General features: G+C 42.4%; 3 protein-coding genes across 4 annotated transcripts; 1 reads left to right on the forward strand and 2 right to left on the reverse strand.

Annotated features, from left to right (window-relative positions):
* Positions 1-6,151: 6,151 nt before the first annotated feature.
* atp5f1c (ATP synthase F1 subunit gamma) lies at positions 6,152-9,808 on the reverse strand. 2 transcript variants are annotated; one of them, XM_026364374.1, is made up of 9 exons: positions 9,678-9,808; positions 9,139-9,173; positions 8,549-8,680; positions 8,242-8,449; positions 7,670-7,813; positions 7,526-7,590; positions 7,268-7,423; positions 6,732-6,828; positions 6,152-6,295 (listed from the first exon to the last, which is right to left on the reverse strand). In XM_026364374.1, the coding sequence occupies exons 1-9, from the start codon at positions 9,716-9,718 to the stop codon at positions 6,292-6,294; spliced, it is 882 nt and encodes a 293-aa protein (XP_026220159.1). In that variant the 5' UTR covers positions 9,719-9,808; the 3' UTR covers positions 6,152-6,291. The 2 variants fall into 2 exon arrangements, with proteins under 2 accessions (XP_026220159.1, XP_026220158.1); XM_026364373.1 differs by lacking the exon at positions 6,152-6,295 and having other exon boundaries at positions 6,728-6,828.
* Positions 9,809-10,711: 903 nt separating this feature from the next.
* kin (Kin17 DNA and RNA binding protein) lies at positions 10,712-13,427 on the forward strand. Its single transcript, XM_026361623.1, has 12 exons — positions 10,712-10,932; positions 11,012-11,106; positions 11,191-11,234; positions 11,318-11,440; positions 11,551-11,735; positions 11,826-11,874; positions 11,962-12,013; positions 12,117-12,237; positions 12,345-12,467; positions 12,704-12,803; positions 12,892-12,992; positions 13,154-13,427. The coding sequence occupies exons 1-12, from the start codon at positions 10,819-10,821 to the stop codon at positions 13,211-13,213; spliced, it is 1,167 nt and encodes a 388-aa protein (XP_026217408.1). The 5' UTR covers positions 10,712-10,818; the 3' UTR covers positions 13,214-13,427.
* itih2 (inter-alpha-trypsin inhibitor heavy chain 2) lies at positions 13,345-19,210 on the reverse strand. The gene is made up of 21 exons (XM_026361622.1): positions 19,002-19,210; positions 18,704-18,736; positions 18,448-18,486; positions 17,867-18,039; positions 17,675-17,779; positions 17,428-17,590; positions 17,237-17,344; positions 17,017-17,145; positions 16,817-16,933; positions 16,567-16,735; positions 16,344-16,469; positions 16,064-16,245; positions 15,696-15,881; positions 15,443-15,582; positions 15,200-15,372; positions 14,904-15,053; positions 14,680-14,793; positions 14,388-14,586; positions 14,135-14,307; positions 13,757-13,868; positions 13,345-13,679 (listed from the first exon to the last, which is right to left on the reverse strand). Exons 1-21 carry the CDS (start codon positions 19,095-19,097, stop codon positions 13,541-13,543), a joined length of 2,826 nt encoding a protein of 941 aa, XP_026217407.1. The 5' UTR covers positions 19,098-19,210; the 3' UTR covers positions 13,345-13,540.
* Positions 19,211-19,301: the final 91 nt, after the last annotated feature.

The following is a 19,301-nucleotide window of genomic DNA, read 5'->3' on the forward strand; positions in this document are numbered from 1 at the left end:
TTGGGGAGAGAAGATGGAGGCAGAGGAACTGGGAAAAGTTTTCAAAATAAAAGGACGGGAGAGGAAATGATGATGGAGGGAGGAAGTGGGATGAAGAAAAATGAATAATAATAATAATCTATTTTAATTAAATATTCTGATCATCAATAAGCGTGTATTGAGTTTGTCAACTGTCCAAATTAAAGTCCATTTAGTAGCTGTTCTGGAGCTTTCAGTCAAATAACATCATGTTCCTCAGTAGATGGAATCATGGAAGTGCAGATGTTCAAATGTCCATTTTAAAGCACTTTAAGAACTCATCCCAGACGGTTTAAAAGGTAATATGGAACTTGGAAAAAGCTGCTGGAAGGAAACAGTTGATTTATGTCCATTTGTTTTTTATCTCAATTTAATTTTTTACTTAAAAAAAACATAAGTAACCATGAGAACTGGTTAAAATGGAAATGAAGGCTGGTAAACCACACAACAACCAACAATAAATACCTGTTACCAAATAGAAATGCTTGATAAGCATCATAAATTAAATTCTGTCAGGACTGACAGGTCATTCTTCATCTTGAAAACAGCACATGACAAAAAAATATCTCGCTGCAACGTTCCTTTAGTAGCTCCCTACATATTCATGGGGCTTTTGTTCATATCACAGGATCTTCCTCAGCGAACAGAGCCCCGTTCTAAGGTAATTGTGCTTTTTGAGTAGTTTAATGTATCACTGAACGCTCATTCTTGACCCAGCTAACAAAAAGTCATCATCAGGAGCATTCAGCAGCCGGAGTTAACTCAGGTAATGAACGGTTAAAAAGGTTAATAATTACAGAAGGAAATATACCAACACATTAAGTGATAGCGGAAATGATGACAGAGAGATTTATCAATGTCTGACTGTCCTGGACACACACTTGTAAACACACACACACACACACCGAAGCACACATTGGGTTTTGGTTAGACGTGTGGTCTGGACAGGAAAGGGTTGGGGCCGCCACACTCAGCAGGACATGGACCTCGAGCAGTCATACTGCACACACACACACTCATACAAAGCATGCTGCCAGACCATCCTCACCCACCTATCCTGTTGCAGCGGGGGGTCAAAACCTGCCAGGCACACACACACACACACACACACACACACACACACACAGAATTATAGGTATATTCCCACACATCCTCAGTTGGCGGAAACTGGCAGTGACATGCTGTCCAGCAGCTCAGGCTGGGTGCTCTGAGGTTGGGCTGAGCCATCTATCATACAGCCAGAAACACCGTAACCCAAGACATGAGTGGCAGGGGATCTCACACACACACACACACACACACACACACACACACACACACACACACACACACACACACAGGAGACATATGTAAGCATTCTGACAAACAAGCACTCGCTCACTGCATCACGCTACAGTCGATTCAACACGTCTGCATGAATAGTTTTGATACTATTACTAAGACGTGTTTCAGTGTCCAGGCGTCTAGGTGATTAGGACTTCTTCTAGTTTCTCTGTGGGCATTTTGCTGCCATGGTTTGAGTCCTGTGATGCACAGGAGTAGCTCCTCCACCCTCTCTTACAGAATGACAATGCAACAGTTGGCTCTCGTCGCTGCCTCTGGTTGTTTTATGTCAGCTCGGTGTCTCCAAACCAAAACCTGTAATGAAACCTTTCTATCTAGATGAGAGCGGTCTCTTCCTGGACGGCAGGTGCCCGCTTCCATACGATGCGTGCACATACATATACATCCAGCTACTGAAGAGATATTTAACAAAAGAAATAGAAGTGATAGTTTGTTAAGGTGCCAAAACATCCTGTTTGACTGACAGGATTAACTGTCTGAACACTGCAGATACACAGATTATGAGCTATCAACAGTCAGCTACCATTCACAAACTGATCCTCCTCCAGTTTGCATTCAAACAACCCACAACACAATCAAGTCTTCAGCTTGAGTAAGCGTCCCGCTTGCCGTGAATGATCCAGACCACCACTTCTCCTGTCTAAATCTTCCCCCCTCTCTTTCTCTAAACAGGCCTCACCATTCACGCTGCTCGAGAACCGCAGCCACCAGATTGATGGGAGGATGCTTCTCATTTGGACCAGGAGAAAAGTGGCCAGTTTAAGGGCTGCTACTGTATTTTAAATGCCACGGGTGTTAAAGAGACTGATGAGCCTGGAGGCAGTGGCGACCCTCCTCCTGTGGATTGGTGCAAATCCCCATCGGGAGAATAGGAGAGAGGAGGGAGATGAGGGGAATAAATCTGCGTGGTGGCAGGAATCGATCGTTTCTCCCTCCTTTTCCCGCGCTATCTCATCTGTAGGGGCTGAGAGAGGCAGAGCGGTTTAAACGATCCTGACCTTGTCCGACATAAATAGTCAGAAAAGTCCATGGAGCAGATAGCTTTGTGTAAGGATGGAGGGAGGAGGAGAAAAGACGGAGGGGAACATATTGAGATAAGAAGAGAAGGGGGGGTTGAATGAGATAATGCCCGAGCGTTACTACATCAGAGTTTGTGTCGCTCACACGTACATGCACAGACGTCGCTGTGGGAAACCGCCCCGGCCTCGCTTCCTGTCTTCCCTCCTTCGCCGCTATCTGTCTGATGAGGGAAAGAAGGGAGCTGAAAGTGAAGAGGCAGGGAGGAGGAGGAGGAGGAGGAGTGGAAAGGAGTGCTATCAAAGCTCTCCTTGTTCTCTCCGCGATCACCTGAGTGAGGGATGGAGGGATGGAGGAAGTCAATTGGTTCCCATGAACACCCATTCTGCACTCGTGAAGAAGACGTGAGTGTTTTAAAGCAAGAAAGGAGCTCTTTTCTGCGGCGCCCCTCTTCTTTTCTTTTGAGTGTAATGCTGCTGTACCTGACAGTGGCGCTGCCCCAGGTAAAGGCAGAAATCACTGCCTCCATTGTCACCTGTTCCTCTAATCATTTTCCGCCCGTCATGCCACAATGGAGAAGGGCGATAACGATAACGAGGTGAAGCTAATACAGAGCGGCGGCGAGGGCCCCGAACACAATGTTCAGATGTCTTCACTCGTTCACACACACACACACACACACTCATACACACCTTAATGCAGTAACGTATGCGCATGCTCGCTTGCAGACACACACTTAGTCTTTTTTTTCTTGACTCACTCACACACAGATGTTTGAGCCATTTCATTATGGAGCCACCTCTGGATTCACCTTCACATTAACACGTGAGCTTTCACAGTTTGATCATAAAACATTATAATAGAGGAAGAAGAATAAAATATGAGTGAAGCACATGAGGCTTCATTTATCATTTAACATAACTTGAGTTTTATTTTCCAACCTCCAGCCGTCGTTCCCATTCAAACACAGTAAAGTTATACTCACCAGGGTAACAGAGAACTGAGAGCATAACAACAGTGATAAAAAGATGTTACAGGTTGTAGGTCAATCAAACATTGATGTCAACCAGACAAAAGGAAGGAGGGATCATGACAGAAATAAAGCTGTCGGGTAGCTTTTGTTTTCCAAGAAGACAGAAGAAGAGGAAGTGTTGTTTGTTTAGTTGTGATGGTGTAAATGATTTAGGGGGCTGGATCCGAGTGTCGGTGTCTTTGTACACTGGTGTTTTAGACGTTTGTGTGGGCTGAGCATTTGAAAATGTACGAAACAATAATAAAAATCAATCAAAAGCTAATGATGTGCTTCGACTTTGTATGAGTGAGTGAAATATATATTATATAACAATAATAAAAGTATGTGATGGCCAATATAATACATGCAAGCTGACTCACAGAGCTAAGGACTGGACACACGTGAGACTACTGGGAGATATGACCTACAGTGAGGGTTGAAGACCTTACACCTTAACTTTACCAGGCCTGTGCATTAACATTAATTTACTTTTCCTATACTGTACTTAAAAATGATTATAAACACATTTTCACAAAGAAACCTCGACACAAGAACCCTCGTATTTAGTTCAAATGATTATTATACTGACTTTTTAAATTGGATTTGAGTTGACAGGAGCTGCCGCCCTGTAATACGATTTCAAATATACTGATACTGTGTAGGATACCTCGTACTTGTAGTGTGTGACTGGTAAAATGACTGCTGCTCCTACTAACCTGCCAGAAAGGAGAATAAACCACTATGACCGATGAGCCTTTAACTGGACTTTCTGGTTCCTATTTGTTCTTTTCACCACTTCAGACATACCAAATGAATATTAAGGAAAGAAACTAACTACCTATACATCATCTAAGGCCAAGAATCAAGGAAAAATCCCTAAATTTCCAGCATAGGCTCAGCAGAATTCCCAAAACGTTCTCATTCCTCCTCACCCGCATCTATTTAACGTTGCATCGTTGGGTCTCACCAGCGAGGGGGAGATGAGAAGGCTGCTGCTCTCCGAATGCGTTTATCAGAGTCTGGCATCGCTGTAATTTCAGTGTTCAGATGCAATCGCTCCCAACTCCCCTCAGGAGTAAACAATAACAAGCACAAATACAATAGACAAACAAGGCCTGCAGGACATGTCTGCACACAGCTCTCCATGCACACACAGACGCAGGCATGCAAGAAGAGAAGGACTTCATCTCAGACAAATGAATGATATTAAACCACAAACACCTTCTGTTTATTCTAATCTGTCCCTATTGGTTATTAAGTACTGGTCAGGTGTGTGGGACCACAAGAAACCACAAGAACAAAAACACCCGACTGGACTTAAATCAATAAAATGAAATTAACGGATTAATGTAACTGAAATAAATCACTGATCATGCCAAGTAAAAAAAAGGTTTTGCTGTTACAAACTCTGCATTTGTTCGTTTCACTTACTTTCAGGTTGTTGCTGAAAAGACCTCATGTTTCTTATCCGACAGCGCAGCCTGGTGGACACTTTGTAAACTGCAGGAAGAGACAAGAAGGAGGTGGTCAGTCATGGAATCACTGGCTGGGTGCTGCAGTGTGGATTTAAAAAGAAAATGTAGCTTAAATAAAACAAACAAATATCTATAGAGTCAGTTTGAAGGATGTTTAAAAAGAATTTACATCAATCAATTCAGAACAAAGACTAGAAAACATGTCGACTCTTCACTGAGTAATACAACAAATTGAAATGACAAATGCTGTAATATCTGCAAAATACGCACAAAAAATAAAAGTACTTTAAAATGTTATAGCCACTACAGTAAGGCTCATTGTTCAAGCTGTCGGGTGGTTTAATTTGTGTTTAACATCTTTCATCTTTACTTCGTCAACTGCTTAAAGTTTTCAGTGTCCGAGTATAAAATTGGCACAGAAAAAAGCAGCAGTAGCAGTAGTTACCTTACAGGTGTGTATAGGTGTGGTACTGAACTAAGTACAATGCATAAGTCATTAACCCCCTCTAAACCTAAATAAATATACCAGAATTTTATAATGATGCTGCAAAGTAGGTGAATTGGTCTGATCATGGTTTAATCCACAGTAGTTCAGCAAGGTCGAACCTAATCTCCTCTATAAATATCACTGCTGTTTCTGCTCGTCCTCGAGAAATACTTCATCTTCAGTCCATGAGAAATGTTGTATGGAAACAGCCGCTTTTAAATTTCATTTAGCTGCATTTACCTTCAACTAAATGACAATGATGTTCAAATATTGGACAGAGAAGACAAGTGGTTTGAGAGAACACCACCCCCTCACTCACCAGAGGGGGAGGCGTTAAGACACAACTTGTCTTCCATTTCTCATGCTGCCCTTTCATACATCCCCAGAAAGACGAGACCCACTTCACACACCCACCAGGTTGACCTCACCTAATGACCCACTTTAGGGAGTAGGAGTAATTAGAGGTGTGACTACTACGTTTTCACTTCATCCCCCTCCATCGCTTCACCTAATGACTCAGGTGTGAAGTGAAACCGACCTGGAGGATAAATGTGTCTCTAACCACCTATATGACTGAAGGAGTTACTTGAATGAGTAGTGAAACATTTCAACATCAAGACCACGACTCGACTTCCACATAATTCTGTACACCTTTCTGTTTTGGTCTTTACACTGTGAAGTGCCGTGAGATGACTTTTAATGTACAAATATGAATATCACAGTCATCAACATTCACTTTTCTCATTCATTAGAATTTATTGTGAGGAAAGAACGATACAGGAAGTGGTGACAGCGTGATGGTTCTGTGTAAGAGGTTTATTTTCTCCATATATTTTACAAATAGAAGCACAAATGTTCATCAGACTCGACAACGTGTCCGCAGTACTTTGAAGAGCTATAGGTGTTGGAAATGATCCATCAAGAACACTGAAGATCGTTTATCTGCAAAGAGAAGAAAAGAAGAAGAAAAAAGTAAAACACTGAACAAACAGACTTTTAAATTCAACCGGGGACAGTATCTAACAAGCTGGTCACTCTAAACCTCACAGCTATCTAGTGCATTATAGTAGAATTACAGAGAGGTACATACTTCAGGTACTTTTACAGCAAACTAGCACAATACTACGATTAACTCTACACCATTACCTCCTCTGTAAAGACAAGCCTCAGTCCCTGAGTTCAGCAAGATTAAGTCAGAGAGGAGAATTAGTCATGAAAGAATGGCTCTTGGAAATGTAGAGACTTGTATAGTGGAGAAGAGAGATGGAGGGAAAACAGGTCTCAGAGGTCAGAAAGGCAGAAGAATGATGGAGAAAGTATAATGAAGTGAGGAAAATCAGCAAGAAGAGAATATGTTCGACATAGTGACAAGACTTACAGAGCAGCAGCTCCAGAGATGATCTCAATGAGCTCCTTGGTGATGACGGCCTGTCTGGTACGGTTGAAGGTGAGGGTCAACTTGTCAATCATCTCAGCTGAAAGCAAGGGAGAGAAATCCATCAATGTCAAATGTAAATCTGTGGTTTTAACTTGACGCCTTCTCCAAGATAAACCATTAAGATGTGAGATTAGACTTGTTTAAAGTCAAGTGAAGGTAAATTCTGATTAATAACTGAAAACTGATTAAACAAAACAAGCATACTGGAGAAATTAAGGGTTTAACAATTCTCCAAATCCATTATTTTATTTATTTAGAGCTTCATTTATTTCTGATCGGCATTCTGTATCATCTGTGAATGCAGTAAGTTCAACCTATGTATAGAAAATGACCAGCAGGTTACTATGATATTAAACTGTAGAGATTAGTTGCTCCCAATTGCCAAATATAGAAAAAGAAAGTTACAGTTTATCTTAAATATCATTATCATCCCCCCTTAATAACAAACATATGAAACAAACAATATAAATAGTTACAGGCATTCTTGCTGGCACTGTCCATAGCAGTCATCCTAGCGCTCTGCTCGCTGGTGGAGGACTCCCTCAGGGCCAGGTAGATGATGTTGACCAGAGAAAACTCCTGATAGTTTCTCAGCACATCGGCATCAATGTCATCATAGATGCCCATGTTCTCTGTTAGGATAAGGGGAAGATAGATGGTAAGTATCTCTGGTTGAGACATCTAAACTATGATAACCAAGAAATCATAAAAGTAAAAACAGTAAACAGTGCTACCTGAGTTAGCAACTGTGTCTGTGGAAAACACAGGCTTCTGGTCCGTCTTGTAGGAGATAACAGACCTGCATCACGAGAACACAGCTTAGTATTTTAACCACATCATTTGATTTTACACAGATCAAAGTGAAGAACTAATCCTACCTGAATCTGTTGAAGATGACAGAGCCCTGGTCAAACTCATATCCAGAGTTGAGCAGCTCAGTGGCGATGATAGAAGCATCACCGAAGCTGGGGGGCTTGCGTCCGACTTCCTTGCAGTTCAGTATGATGTGTTTTCCATGAGTTCTGATGAAGGACAGTAGATATTTAATTAGGGATGTCGACATAAAAATTGTACTTACTGGAAAAATGTCGTTAATAAAATGCATTTGAAAGGTCCGGTGCTCTGGGAATTCCGGCACCAGGGAGGTGTGGTGTTCGCCATTTACTCACAGTAAATCAAATCTAACAAAGCGGAACACAGTATACCCTGCAGATGGATATGGTCCAAGTATATTACCTTGTTTACAGACCCAAATTGAACAGATACAGATAAAGGGCAAATCAGCCTAACATAACCTTGGGAAGCTGAGGAGCTGCACCGTCCCAGCACCTTACTATGTTCAGGTCATCTGCATGTCACGACATACCATCAGAAATGGAAAGCTGCTCAATGAAGCCCAACACTGGACCTGACTCGTGTCCTTTAATATTACAAAGAGGTGGATTCATACCTGTACAGCAGGCCTCTCAGCTTGTCTCCCACATTGACCACCATCACCTCCTTGCCAGAGCCAGTCAGGTTAGCGATCTCGCTCTTGATGGCCTTGGCCACACCGGAGTGGATGGCACCACAGAGTCCACGGTCAGAAGTCACACCAACGATCAAATGCTTTGCCGCCTTGTCCTCTGGCACTTTGATGTCGGCCTTCTCGTACAGGGCTGGAGAGAAAAGCGGAGACAGTGGAATCTTAATCCAGTGGCAAAAATATTAACTCTCTGATCAGCATCATGTAGGAAATAAACGAACTGTGCACATACCCAGAGCACCAGTGCCATACACCCGGGCTGGCTTTAGCTGCCTCTCAGCACGAGCATACTTGGCAGCAGCCACCATTTTCATGGACTTTGTGATTTTCTGGATGTTCTTGATGGACTTCAATCGTATGGTGACTAGAAGGAAGACAGAATATCACTCATTATAGAAGAATTAGATGTTAGATGAACAACTACATTTACTGTTAAAGAAAATGCAAATGTGTCAACCTTTAGTTTTAGTGCATATTTATATTAAGGTGTCTACACCTGCAATATCTGATGTTACAAAATACAAGATAGAGGGACAGAGCTGCCTGCTGGTAATATTCAATTTCACAAACACAAAAATAATAAAAGGCTGTAACAAAACAATTGACTAAGTTATGCACTTAATTGAATACGTTCAACAATTAATCTCCAGACTTCTGCAAAGAGTGACTTGCAGTGTTTCTATAAAAAGCAGCTTTCTAGTCTTATTACCAAATAGAAGATAATTAAATGTCAAACACCTGAGAACCTTTCTATCTGTTGTGTTACCAGTATGAGATTCTAACCTGTGACAGTGTTAGTGTTGTATCAACAGTAGTACTTACTGTCCTTCAAGGTAGCCATGTTCCTGACCTGCCCACTGTGAACAGAAACAGTGATTATTAGCTGTGGCTGCAAGTTTTATCATCAAGTAACAGCATCATTATCTTAAGTTTCTAATAAAAGCACTTAAAGAACAGTGACTTTGTTGCTTGCTGGGTTTGCTGCATTTGAACTAGCATGAGTTAGCTTAATGACAGTTCACTAGCTAACGATATGGCTGTCACTACTATGCTTGATAGACAATGTAGTGACATAATCCGCCTTTGGACTAATTAGTGACATGTTTACTGTTATCACCAGCATCTTTCTCTGAATGTCAAAACGTTTTAGCACTTTAAAGTGAGTTAGCATTAGCTTCCAGCCGGCTAGCAGCTCCATTCATAGCCGCGGCCTCCACGTTAGCGCGTCCTTGCATTCAATAACTCCATGCACTACAGCCTAGAAGCGGCATAAATGTTCCAATCACATACATACACAAAGTAAACATAAATAACAATAATTTACAGACTGGTGGGAAAGTGGTTAAACGTTTAAACTTTACCATTGTGGGGAGAAAACCACCGCGCTGCTCCTGGCGAACATGGTTAGTCCTATGAAGGTCAGACACGCAGGACTGCGCAGGCGCAAATAAAAAGCAAAATGGACGAATGCTGCCTTCACGGTCCACGTACATGAACGAACCAAAGGGTTAATAATATTTAAAAGCATCTTCTGTAGGTCTGGTAACGCATGTCCAGGCTGCCACGAAGATAAAACGCAAATAAAATAAGGTTTAAGTTTGTGATTAATAAAGTGAACTTCCCTAGTGGATTTGTTAGTTTTGCATTTGCGTAAATTTCAACATTTCATTATAAAAAATAACTATAAAGTCATGTGAGGAATGATACTAGACTGCTAATAGGCAGAAAAGATCAACTCCATAGTTAGGAAGTGATTAACAGTTAAAAATAATTTAAATTAAATGTAAAATTCAATTCGATGCTTGGTTTGTACATAGCATCGTTTTACATTCAGTAGCTTTGCACCTGTTTTTAGAGTTAGATATAAACTATTTCTTTTTAACCAGTACAGTATACTTACATCTGTTTAGAAGATGTTCCGTGAATCCAAACATACTGTTTTCTGTGTCTGGCGCTGCACAGCCAAATAAAACTTTTATTTCCAAAGTTTCCCACACAAACGAAGATGGCAACCGGCTGTGACATTAACTTTAAATACATTGAAGGTGATTCCTTAAGAATAAACACTTAAAGTCCGTGTTAATATTTTCACAGGTGATATTCTTCTTTTATTATATAATATAATTGAGTCTAAATTTAATTTACTAATTATGTAAGTCCAGGGATTCAATAGTAAATCATATGCCATATGTTCTAAGACTTGAGTATGCTACTAAATTCAAAAGTTTCCTAAAGGCTGAGGTTTGTTCCAGAAATGTGAAAAACGCCGCCGAGCTCAAACTAAGCAAAACAGTGTTTGATGAAATCCGCCAATTTCGAGCAACCTATGAACACAACGCGTGTTATCGCGAGTCTTTACAGTTTCCCGCGATATGATGACGCTGAACAAGCGGAAGTTGTTCACGTCGGTGGCTGAGGTTCATGTTGTGGCCGCGATTCGAACAATTTGGTCCCTTTGGCTCCAATTTATAGCGTTTTGTGATTAGATTGTAGGCGATCAGAATGGGGAAAGCAGATTTTCTGTCTCCCAAGGCGATTAGCAACCGGATAAAATCGAAAGGTCTCCAGAAGCTGAGGTGGTATTGTCAGATGTGTCAGAAACAATGTCGAGATGAGGTGAGCTAATCATGTGTTGTTTATGTTGATGTATTCTTTTCAGTGTTGGACACTGTTTAATCTTTCTATGTGTTGATAGAATGGCTTTAAGTGTCACTGCATGTCAGAGTCCCACCAGAGACAGCTGCTGCTGGCCTCAGAGAATCCCACCAAGTTTATGGACTACTTCTCAGAGTGAGTTCATCTTTGTACTTTATGAAGTAGAAAACAAAGTAAACTTCACATAGTAGATTTTAATATACTTCTCTTTTGTGTTAGTGAGTTCAAAAGTGACTTTCTGGAGCTGCTCAGAAGACGTTTTGGTGAGTGCTCATGTCCAACAGCAGCTGTTTGTCAGTAGCATCATGACTCTGTTGGAGTCTTATTGTTTCCTCTTTGTCTGCAGGGACCAAGCGAGTGCACAACAACATCGTTTATAATGAATATATCAGTGACCGGGAACACGTCCACATGAACTCCACACAGTGGGAGACACTCACAGATTTCACCAAGTGGCTGGGCAGAGAAGGTCAGCTGATAGTAAATTCAGAATATACTGTATATTTCATCAGCCACACACACACGTGTCCATGAAGTGTTATTCTAAACATGTACTAATCCCTTAAATGTCCGTACCAGGTTTTTGTAAAGTTGACGAGACCCCAAAAGGCTGGTATATCCAGTACATCGATCGTGATCCGGAAACCATCCGCCGCCAAGAGGAGCAGGCGAGGAAGAAGAGGCAGGAGCTGGACGATGAAGAGAGGAGCGCAAAGTTCATCGAGGAGCAGGTCCGCAGAGGTCAAGACGGCAAAGAGACGGATGTAAGTACCAGGGGAACACACTTTAGCTTCACAAGGACTCAAAGAGACTCGACTTCAATGAGAATAATGTTTATTTTTATTATCTTTTAGGAAACTCCAGTTTACACCGAACTCAAGCGCGAGAGCGAAGAAGAAAAAGGTTTGTTTTTGGTTTAATCCTTGATGTTTTTTCAGATTATCCCTTTTTTTTATATAAATACTGTAATACTGTGTGTTTTCTTTTCAGTTGCCTTCAAACTTGGTGCATCTTCCTCAACTGCTAGTTCTTCCAAATCCAGGTACATATACTCCTGGGCAGACTTTTAATGTTGTGCTGCATAAACATCAAGCACATATAAATGAATTATTTTGCCTGTATTGTAACTTTCTGTCTCTCTGTAGTTCGGCCCTGGCTGCTAGTGCTCTTAAAGCGGCACCATCAGCTAAAAGAAAAGAAACATCCTCCAGTTCAGACTCAAGAGGGGAGAAGAAGAAGAAATCTGCCCTGGAGGAGATCATGGAGGTTAAGATGATGATTTTGTCATGCATTTTATGAGAGTTTTTGTAGTTTTTATTTTTTACAGTTGAGTGATTATTCGTAATTAGAACGTTTAATGTCTATTTGTTCAGATGGAGGACAAGAAGAAGAAGCAGTCGGAACGAACAGATTACTGGCTGCAGCCTAACATTGTGGTCAAAGTTGTCACCAAGAGACTGGGAGAGAAGTACCATAAGAAGAAGGCAGTGGTCACGGTAATAAAGCTTTGTGATCAGTGTTTCCCCTAAAAAATCAATTATCAGGCTCGATGGCAAGAATGAGGGTAACGGTAAAGAGATAAATACAGTGATGTTGCAAACTTCACTGTGACCTGGAGGAGCCTGGGTGAAGCCTGTGCTGTTACAATTATTGAGAAACTATGTTAATGTGCACATTGGGGAAGAGATCAGGAGGCCTGTGATGTTAATAGCAGTTGATCCTTCCGCCGTAGGAGGTGCGAGACAAATATACAGCTGTGGTGAAAATGGTCGACTCTGGAGACAAACTTAAACTGGACCAGAATCACGTAGAGACGGTCATACCTGCACCAGGTAAACCACCTTAATGGATGCTCAGCTTTAAAACTTTGTAGCTGTATTTTTCTTTGACCTCACCATGTTTTTGTCAAACTTCCTGCAGGGAAACAGGTTTTGATCCTGAACGGTCCGTACAGAGACACAGAGGCAGTGCTGGAGGGAATCGATGAAAAGAATTTCTGTGCTACGCTCACACTCGACTCAGTTAGTATTTCTAGTTCTCACATGTGGCAAAAACTGTACCTGTCGCCTCTTATCTACCATCAGTTTCCACTAGAATCACTTACTACTACTAAAGAATGGACTGAAAAATGAAATATTCTCACAGTTCAAAGTAAATTCTGACACTTTGATCTCCCCCTCAGGGTCCACAGAAAGGAAAGAGAGTGGACATCGCTTATGAGGATTTCTCAAAATTGGCCTGAACCAGCAGCCCTCCAGTTTGAACCTCAGGGACTCTACCGTGTCAGAGTTACTTCCCCATGATTCATCTGTACATACATATCCCATAATGCATTTCAGCTGACCTATCACAGAGAAACTTTAGAGCAGTGTGTTCGGTTTGTTGTTTATTTTGTATTAATATTCAAGTTAACATTACTGATGTAAATTTTGTCCAAATAAAATCAACAAAAATGATTCTGGTTCTTTAGGAATCTATTTTCTTCTTGAAGAAAAAATATCATATGTAGTTACAAAGGTGACATCAGTAGGTTTCACACAAGGTACTTGTCTCTGGCAGCGCAGAGCATCTAGAGGAAGCTGTGGAGATCTGGGACAATGTAGTCTGTGTAGTGGCCGTCGATGAAACCCTTCCCACTGTTGTGAATGAACCAGCAGTAGACGTTGGAGCCTTGCCTCGTATCACGCCTGTAGTCCTTCTGCCAGCCCCTAAAACACACACACACATTTTATTTAATAAGAGTTGAATTTGTACTGAATTTGGTTTTATGTGAGTTCAAACGTACCTGGTGACGAGCAGCTTGTTGCCTTTCACTTCCATTGTCGCCTCCTTTTTCAGAGGGTCAGCGCCTTCGTGAATGTCGAACACATTCACCTCAGGCTCTCTAGAAAACTGCCCTGTGGGATTCACACAAAGTTTAGTGTTTAAAATCTTAAACTGTAGGGCTGGACAGAGGCTGAACTAGTTCATCTATCTTGTTTACTTCAAAACTTTTTCACACTTTCAGCAGCAGCATTATATCACATTGGCCATAATTCACAATATGCAGTACATTAGGAACTTTGGTTATTCAGAACAGGGAGTGTTTGATTTTAGCCGACTGCTTCTGCTGCTTTCTTGCGATGTACTGACACAACATTAAAGCCATGGAGATTTAATGTACCTATGAGTCCGTGCACTACAGGGGAGTACTGGTTGTCGTTGGGAATGTAGACACCAAGGAAATCGACGTTGACAGGATGTTTCTTATACACACGGTGAAGCAGCACCATCACCTGGATATTATCATTTACTGTGACTATGACATGAGAGTTCTTCACAATGTTAATCCTCACCCTGAAACATGATGATACGAGACAGAGTAAAAACCAGATGTGAAAGAAGCAAGTCAAACAAACTAAAGGTGTGGTGATTACCCATCCTGTGTAATTTCAGCAGTGGCTGCCCAGGTGAAGGAGTGGTTGTTGCTGCCGTCACTCATGGCGATCATGTCGGTTGTGATGGTCACACTGACTCCGTCAGGCTGGTAGTCAACCGAGATGGTGCCGAAATAGGTGCTGAGTTTGCTGTTATGCACCTGCTTTGAGCTGATTAACTGACCGTTCACCACCACACCTTCAGGACAGGAGAGAAGGTTATAGAGGAGGTGGAACCCAGGAGATAGAAGGTGTGAACATGGAGTGAAAATAAAGTGTGGAGAGCCAGTACCTGTTCCCCTGTCAGACACCAGGTTGAGAATATGACCAGGTTTAGAGTCGATGTTGAAGCAGACGTCCATGTTACTTCCAGGCAGGTGGACGATAAAGTGAGGGTCGTTATCCACTGGATGAGAAGCACACATATGTGGTCTGCAGCTTCCATTTAAAACTGTGGCTCTAAGAGTTTAAACGGCGGTCTGACAGTCACCAGACGAGTGTGTAAGTGTGTGTTACCTAAGGTGACCTTCTCAGGCACAGTCCACTCCACCGGACCCTTCTCAACTGAACTCGGGGGGGCTGGAGTGCTCATTTGGACCCAGGGTGGAACCTGGTAGACGATAGGGACCTTAGGCACAGGATGTCTTGGTCCTCCAATCCCTCCTCCTGCATACACGAGATAGCACTTTTACATGTATGTTTGTTTGTTATCTTTTGTCTTTGATATGGTTTAAGCCCCTGTAAAGTGGTTTTACTCGTACTACGTCTGGTTTGGTTATTGTACTGTAAGTAATTGAGGTTTTGTCAGGCACCTGAGCAGCAGCCATGTTTTGGGTCCCTTGGGGAGTCGGCCAACAGCCTCTCTGTGGCGTCTTCACTCTCCACCAGCAGAGCAGTGAGTGGAGTGACGAACTGATGCTCCAAAGCCAACGACATGATCTGCTTGGTGACCATCCTTTTCTTGGCAGCTGTCTGAGCCAGAGATCTGCACATAGTAATAAACAATTTAAAGTATCAACAGTGTGCAAGTCAGTGTTTACTCTCAAGTCTCTCACCTGTCAGAGATCAGTTGTTTGATGGTGATGTAAGCCCACATCTGTCTGGCGAAGCCGGTGAACGAGTGTTGATGCTTGACCAACTCTGTGTCCAGCTCTGCTATGTCAGCCCCCGTGTCCATGCGTATGTCCAGCCGAGCCTGCAGAACACGATGGGGCAGTAGAAATACTCATGTTGATGTAGAAAATAACATATGTGTAGATGTGATGATGCAAACCTGACTGTTGGTGCATGCTGGAGTGTTATACTTACAGCAGATGCAGTGGTGAAGCTCGTCAGGGTGTTGCTCTCAGATGGCAGCACCTTCCCAGCCACCACCAGCTCTGAGCCGCTGAAGTATTTATCAAAGCGGTTCTGAGTGACTTCGGACACAGAATCCTCAGGGAACTGAATGGCGATTCTCCTCAGCAGAGGAGAGGAAACCTGGCTGTAAAATGTCTGCAGGGCAACAGAAGAGGCAGCAAGTTGAATGGAAAGAGTTTGTTTCTACCTTTAATTTCAGAATTTCATCTGTTTTCCAAAATAGACAGATTCTTCTTTTCATTCTGCGTTTGTTGTTGAGAAAATGAGTATAAACAGCTGTTTATATAAAGTGAAGGTATTTCTTGAAGATGTCGTACCCGTAGCTGCTCTGCAGCATCATGGTTAGCATAGATCCTCTGAGCTATGCCTCTGTTCTCCATGGCGATGCGTTCAAGGAAGTCAAAGTCCACGTCGAAACCGATGCCCAGTGAGAAGAGAGAAAACTCCTCCCTCATTATTTTCCTCACATTCTTCTGGATGGCGCTAAGCTTGATCTCTCCTGTTATAAAAGTCATGTAAAACAGCATCTCAACAGCTCAAATCCAATTAGTCACAGGCTGATTAAACAGGACCAGAAACTGAGCTGGTCGGTCTTACCAACTGTGGGGTCTCCATCAGACACCAGAATGATCATGGAGACGGAGCGAGAGTCGATCAGACCCTGATTAGACGCCTTCAGCAGCATCTGAACTGCTCTCATCAGGGCTTCATTGATGTTGGTGCCTTATGTCAAAGGCAGCAGACAGATGTTAGTGTGAATGGGTTTATCAGAGCGATCAAAGAGCCTTTTACTCAACAGAAGAATAATATGACCTCACACCTCCATTGGGTTTGATGTTCTGGATATATTTCTTGGCATCTGCAATCTGAATGGAGGAGCCAGATACAAGATCCTCACTCCAGCAACGCACATTGTGGTTGAAGTCGATGATGCTGAATTGATCGTCTAGGGTCAGGTCGTCTAAAATAGCCTGCATGGCCTCGACCGTCTGTGGGAGAAGTTATATGATTTAAATGCATTTTGCAGGAGGACCACAGAGTGGCAGTGCTGTTGGAAAACTATGACTTACTTGCTTCATCTTGACCCCCCACATGGACCCACTGACATCAATAACAAACACAATGTTTTTAGGAAGAGGGGAGAGGTTTGTTGGAGCAAAGAAATGGACAAAGTGGCCGTCAGAGACCTGCAGAAGACAGTTGAGTGGACTGTTTAAAGGAGTTTAGTTAATGAGCATTTAAATGATGCGCTTGGATGAGTGTGCGACACCTGTAGTTCCCCAGCGTTGCTGTCTCGCTTCACATCGTACATGACGGTAAATGTGCCATCTATAGCGCTGTCAGTGCAGTTGTCGCACTTCCTCTGCTGCTGTAGGTTGGGCTTAAAGACGATATGAGCCTGCGGACACATTAAATAGATAATTTGCTACTTTGCCCTTTCTTAACTGATTTTTACCTGAAACATCAAATGTAGATAAATGTTCTGTCACCTTGTTGTCGGTGGATACAACTTTGATCAGCTCTGTAAACTGTTGTCCCAGTGTGTTCGATGTTTGTACCATGGAAATTCCTTTTGGCTCAAAGATGTATACATCCACCTAAAGAAGGACCGGGTCAAACACGTTTCTAAGATCACGTACAGACAGGCAGAAACAGAAATATTCTATAATGATATTCCTGCCTGGAACTGTGGAACCAGCCTCCCGGGCTGCAGGTACAGGTTGTGCTCATAATGCCCCAGCTTCCTGTGCATCATCTCCTGGTAGTGAAGCTCAAACTCAATGTTGCTGCCAGAGGGAACGTGGACCTCTGTCTTAAAGGTCTCCATGTCTTGGGAATTAGCCCTGTAAAGCAGAATCAGTCCAGTCTTTATGAGGCTATTGAGCTCCACAGAGGATTGAATCCAGTCTAGAGGGACAGTCATGTACCTGATGATGCCTGCTGCTTTGCCTCTGGCTCTGGCCTGAGTGTACAAGTTCCTGGCCACTGTCTTCTCCTTCACTGAGCCCACAAAGGTTATCCCATTTACATTCCTGCAACACAAAACGGGAAAAGTTCTAACTGGACTCTGTAGAGAAGAATTTTTAGGGATGTCCAGATGTGATGTGTGTGGATCTCACATGGTGAAGTTGGTAATAAAAGCCTGTTTGGGAATCTGGACGTTGAAGCCGATGCTCTGGGCTTTGGAGCCCGAGTTGACCACCGAGCTCCTGACAGTGACGTGGGCGAAGCGGGACGTGATGCGGCTCTCCACCCTGTAGCTCTTGACAGTGATGTCATCTCCACGAATGGCCTGGGACAGAAAACATGAGTCTGAACAGTTTAGAGGACGTGTTTTTAAACAACATATGACCTGTACTTGAAGAATTTTTAAAGATTTCTTTCACTCTAAGATCTTACATCTGTCTTTAACAGTTAAAGAAAAACCTCTCGTCACTGTCTCGAGTTGCTCTTGACTCTAATCTAACAAACGTGGTCAGTGTGAGTTTTTAATGACAGGTCTACTTATTAACGTTTGTTCTATCAGTGGTTTGAGGCATTCAACTTCTGATTAAAACTCTAACGACACTGTGTTCATGAAACAAAGTCAGTAACCCGTCAGTCATGTGAATCTCTTCAAACAGCAGCATATTGATTCTCAGATAAGGTTAAACTCTGTCACAGTGGACAGCGCTCGAACAACAAGCTCCACAAGTCCTACCTGAAAGTCTTCCTCCTCCTCACTGGTCAATATCGCTCTCTGAAACAAACACAGAGAATCACTATCTGCTTTCTGAGCTAACAAAAAGCTGCTGTTATTAAATGAGTTGATGCAGATTAACAGTCACAATCAGAGTTGATTAGTTCAGTGGTGTCTTTCTTTATATTTGTGTAATGTAGCTGCAGGATCAGTGATCGCTGCTGTTGGAACATCAGTGAGAACAACCCATATTCAAAGACTTGGAAGAAGCTCTCACCTTGTGTCTCTGTCGATGATCTTGTACTTCTGACTGGTGGGAGAAAGAACGATTTTACAGAGTAGAGTTAAAGCAAACATCTAGATTTAATTTAAAATCTAAAATCGAACATTTTTCTTCAAAAAATCTGCATAACTAACCAGAAAAATGAGTTTTTCAGTGAGTTTTAAAGAGTCAGGGAAACAAAAAAAAACAACAACACATACAGAATAGAAATGCATGTTTGCCTTAATTTCCTATCATACTACTTAAAATCTTTAATCAACAGTCAGTTAAGCTTTAACACCCTCCACCTTACCGCTTCTTCCTCCCATTCTCCATCTATGACAAACTCAAAGCAGTGGCCCTGATGCAGGAGCAGGAGCCCCAGAAGTAGCAGCAGCGGTCGCCTCATGTTTCCAGGCCTGTGGGCTCAGACACACTCATTAAAACAATTCAACTTCTGCGAGGAGCCTCCTGAAGCACGGCACGGCTGAAAACTGAAGGTTAAAATCCAATGAACTGATCGACTCCTGGCCCCAGTCAATATTTGTAGTGTTCGTGTAAACCACAGAAGGAGAAGGATCTTTGAAACTTGGCCTGCAGTGTGGGCAGGGTA

The sequence above is a fragment of the Anabas testudineus genome, chromosome 23 (assembly GCF_900324465.2).
Source record: "Anabas testudineus chromosome 23, fAnaTes1.2, whole genome shotgun sequence".
NCBI classification, from domain to species: Eukaryota; Metazoa; Chordata; class Actinopteri; order Anabantiformes; family Anabantidae; genus Anabas; species Anabas testudineus.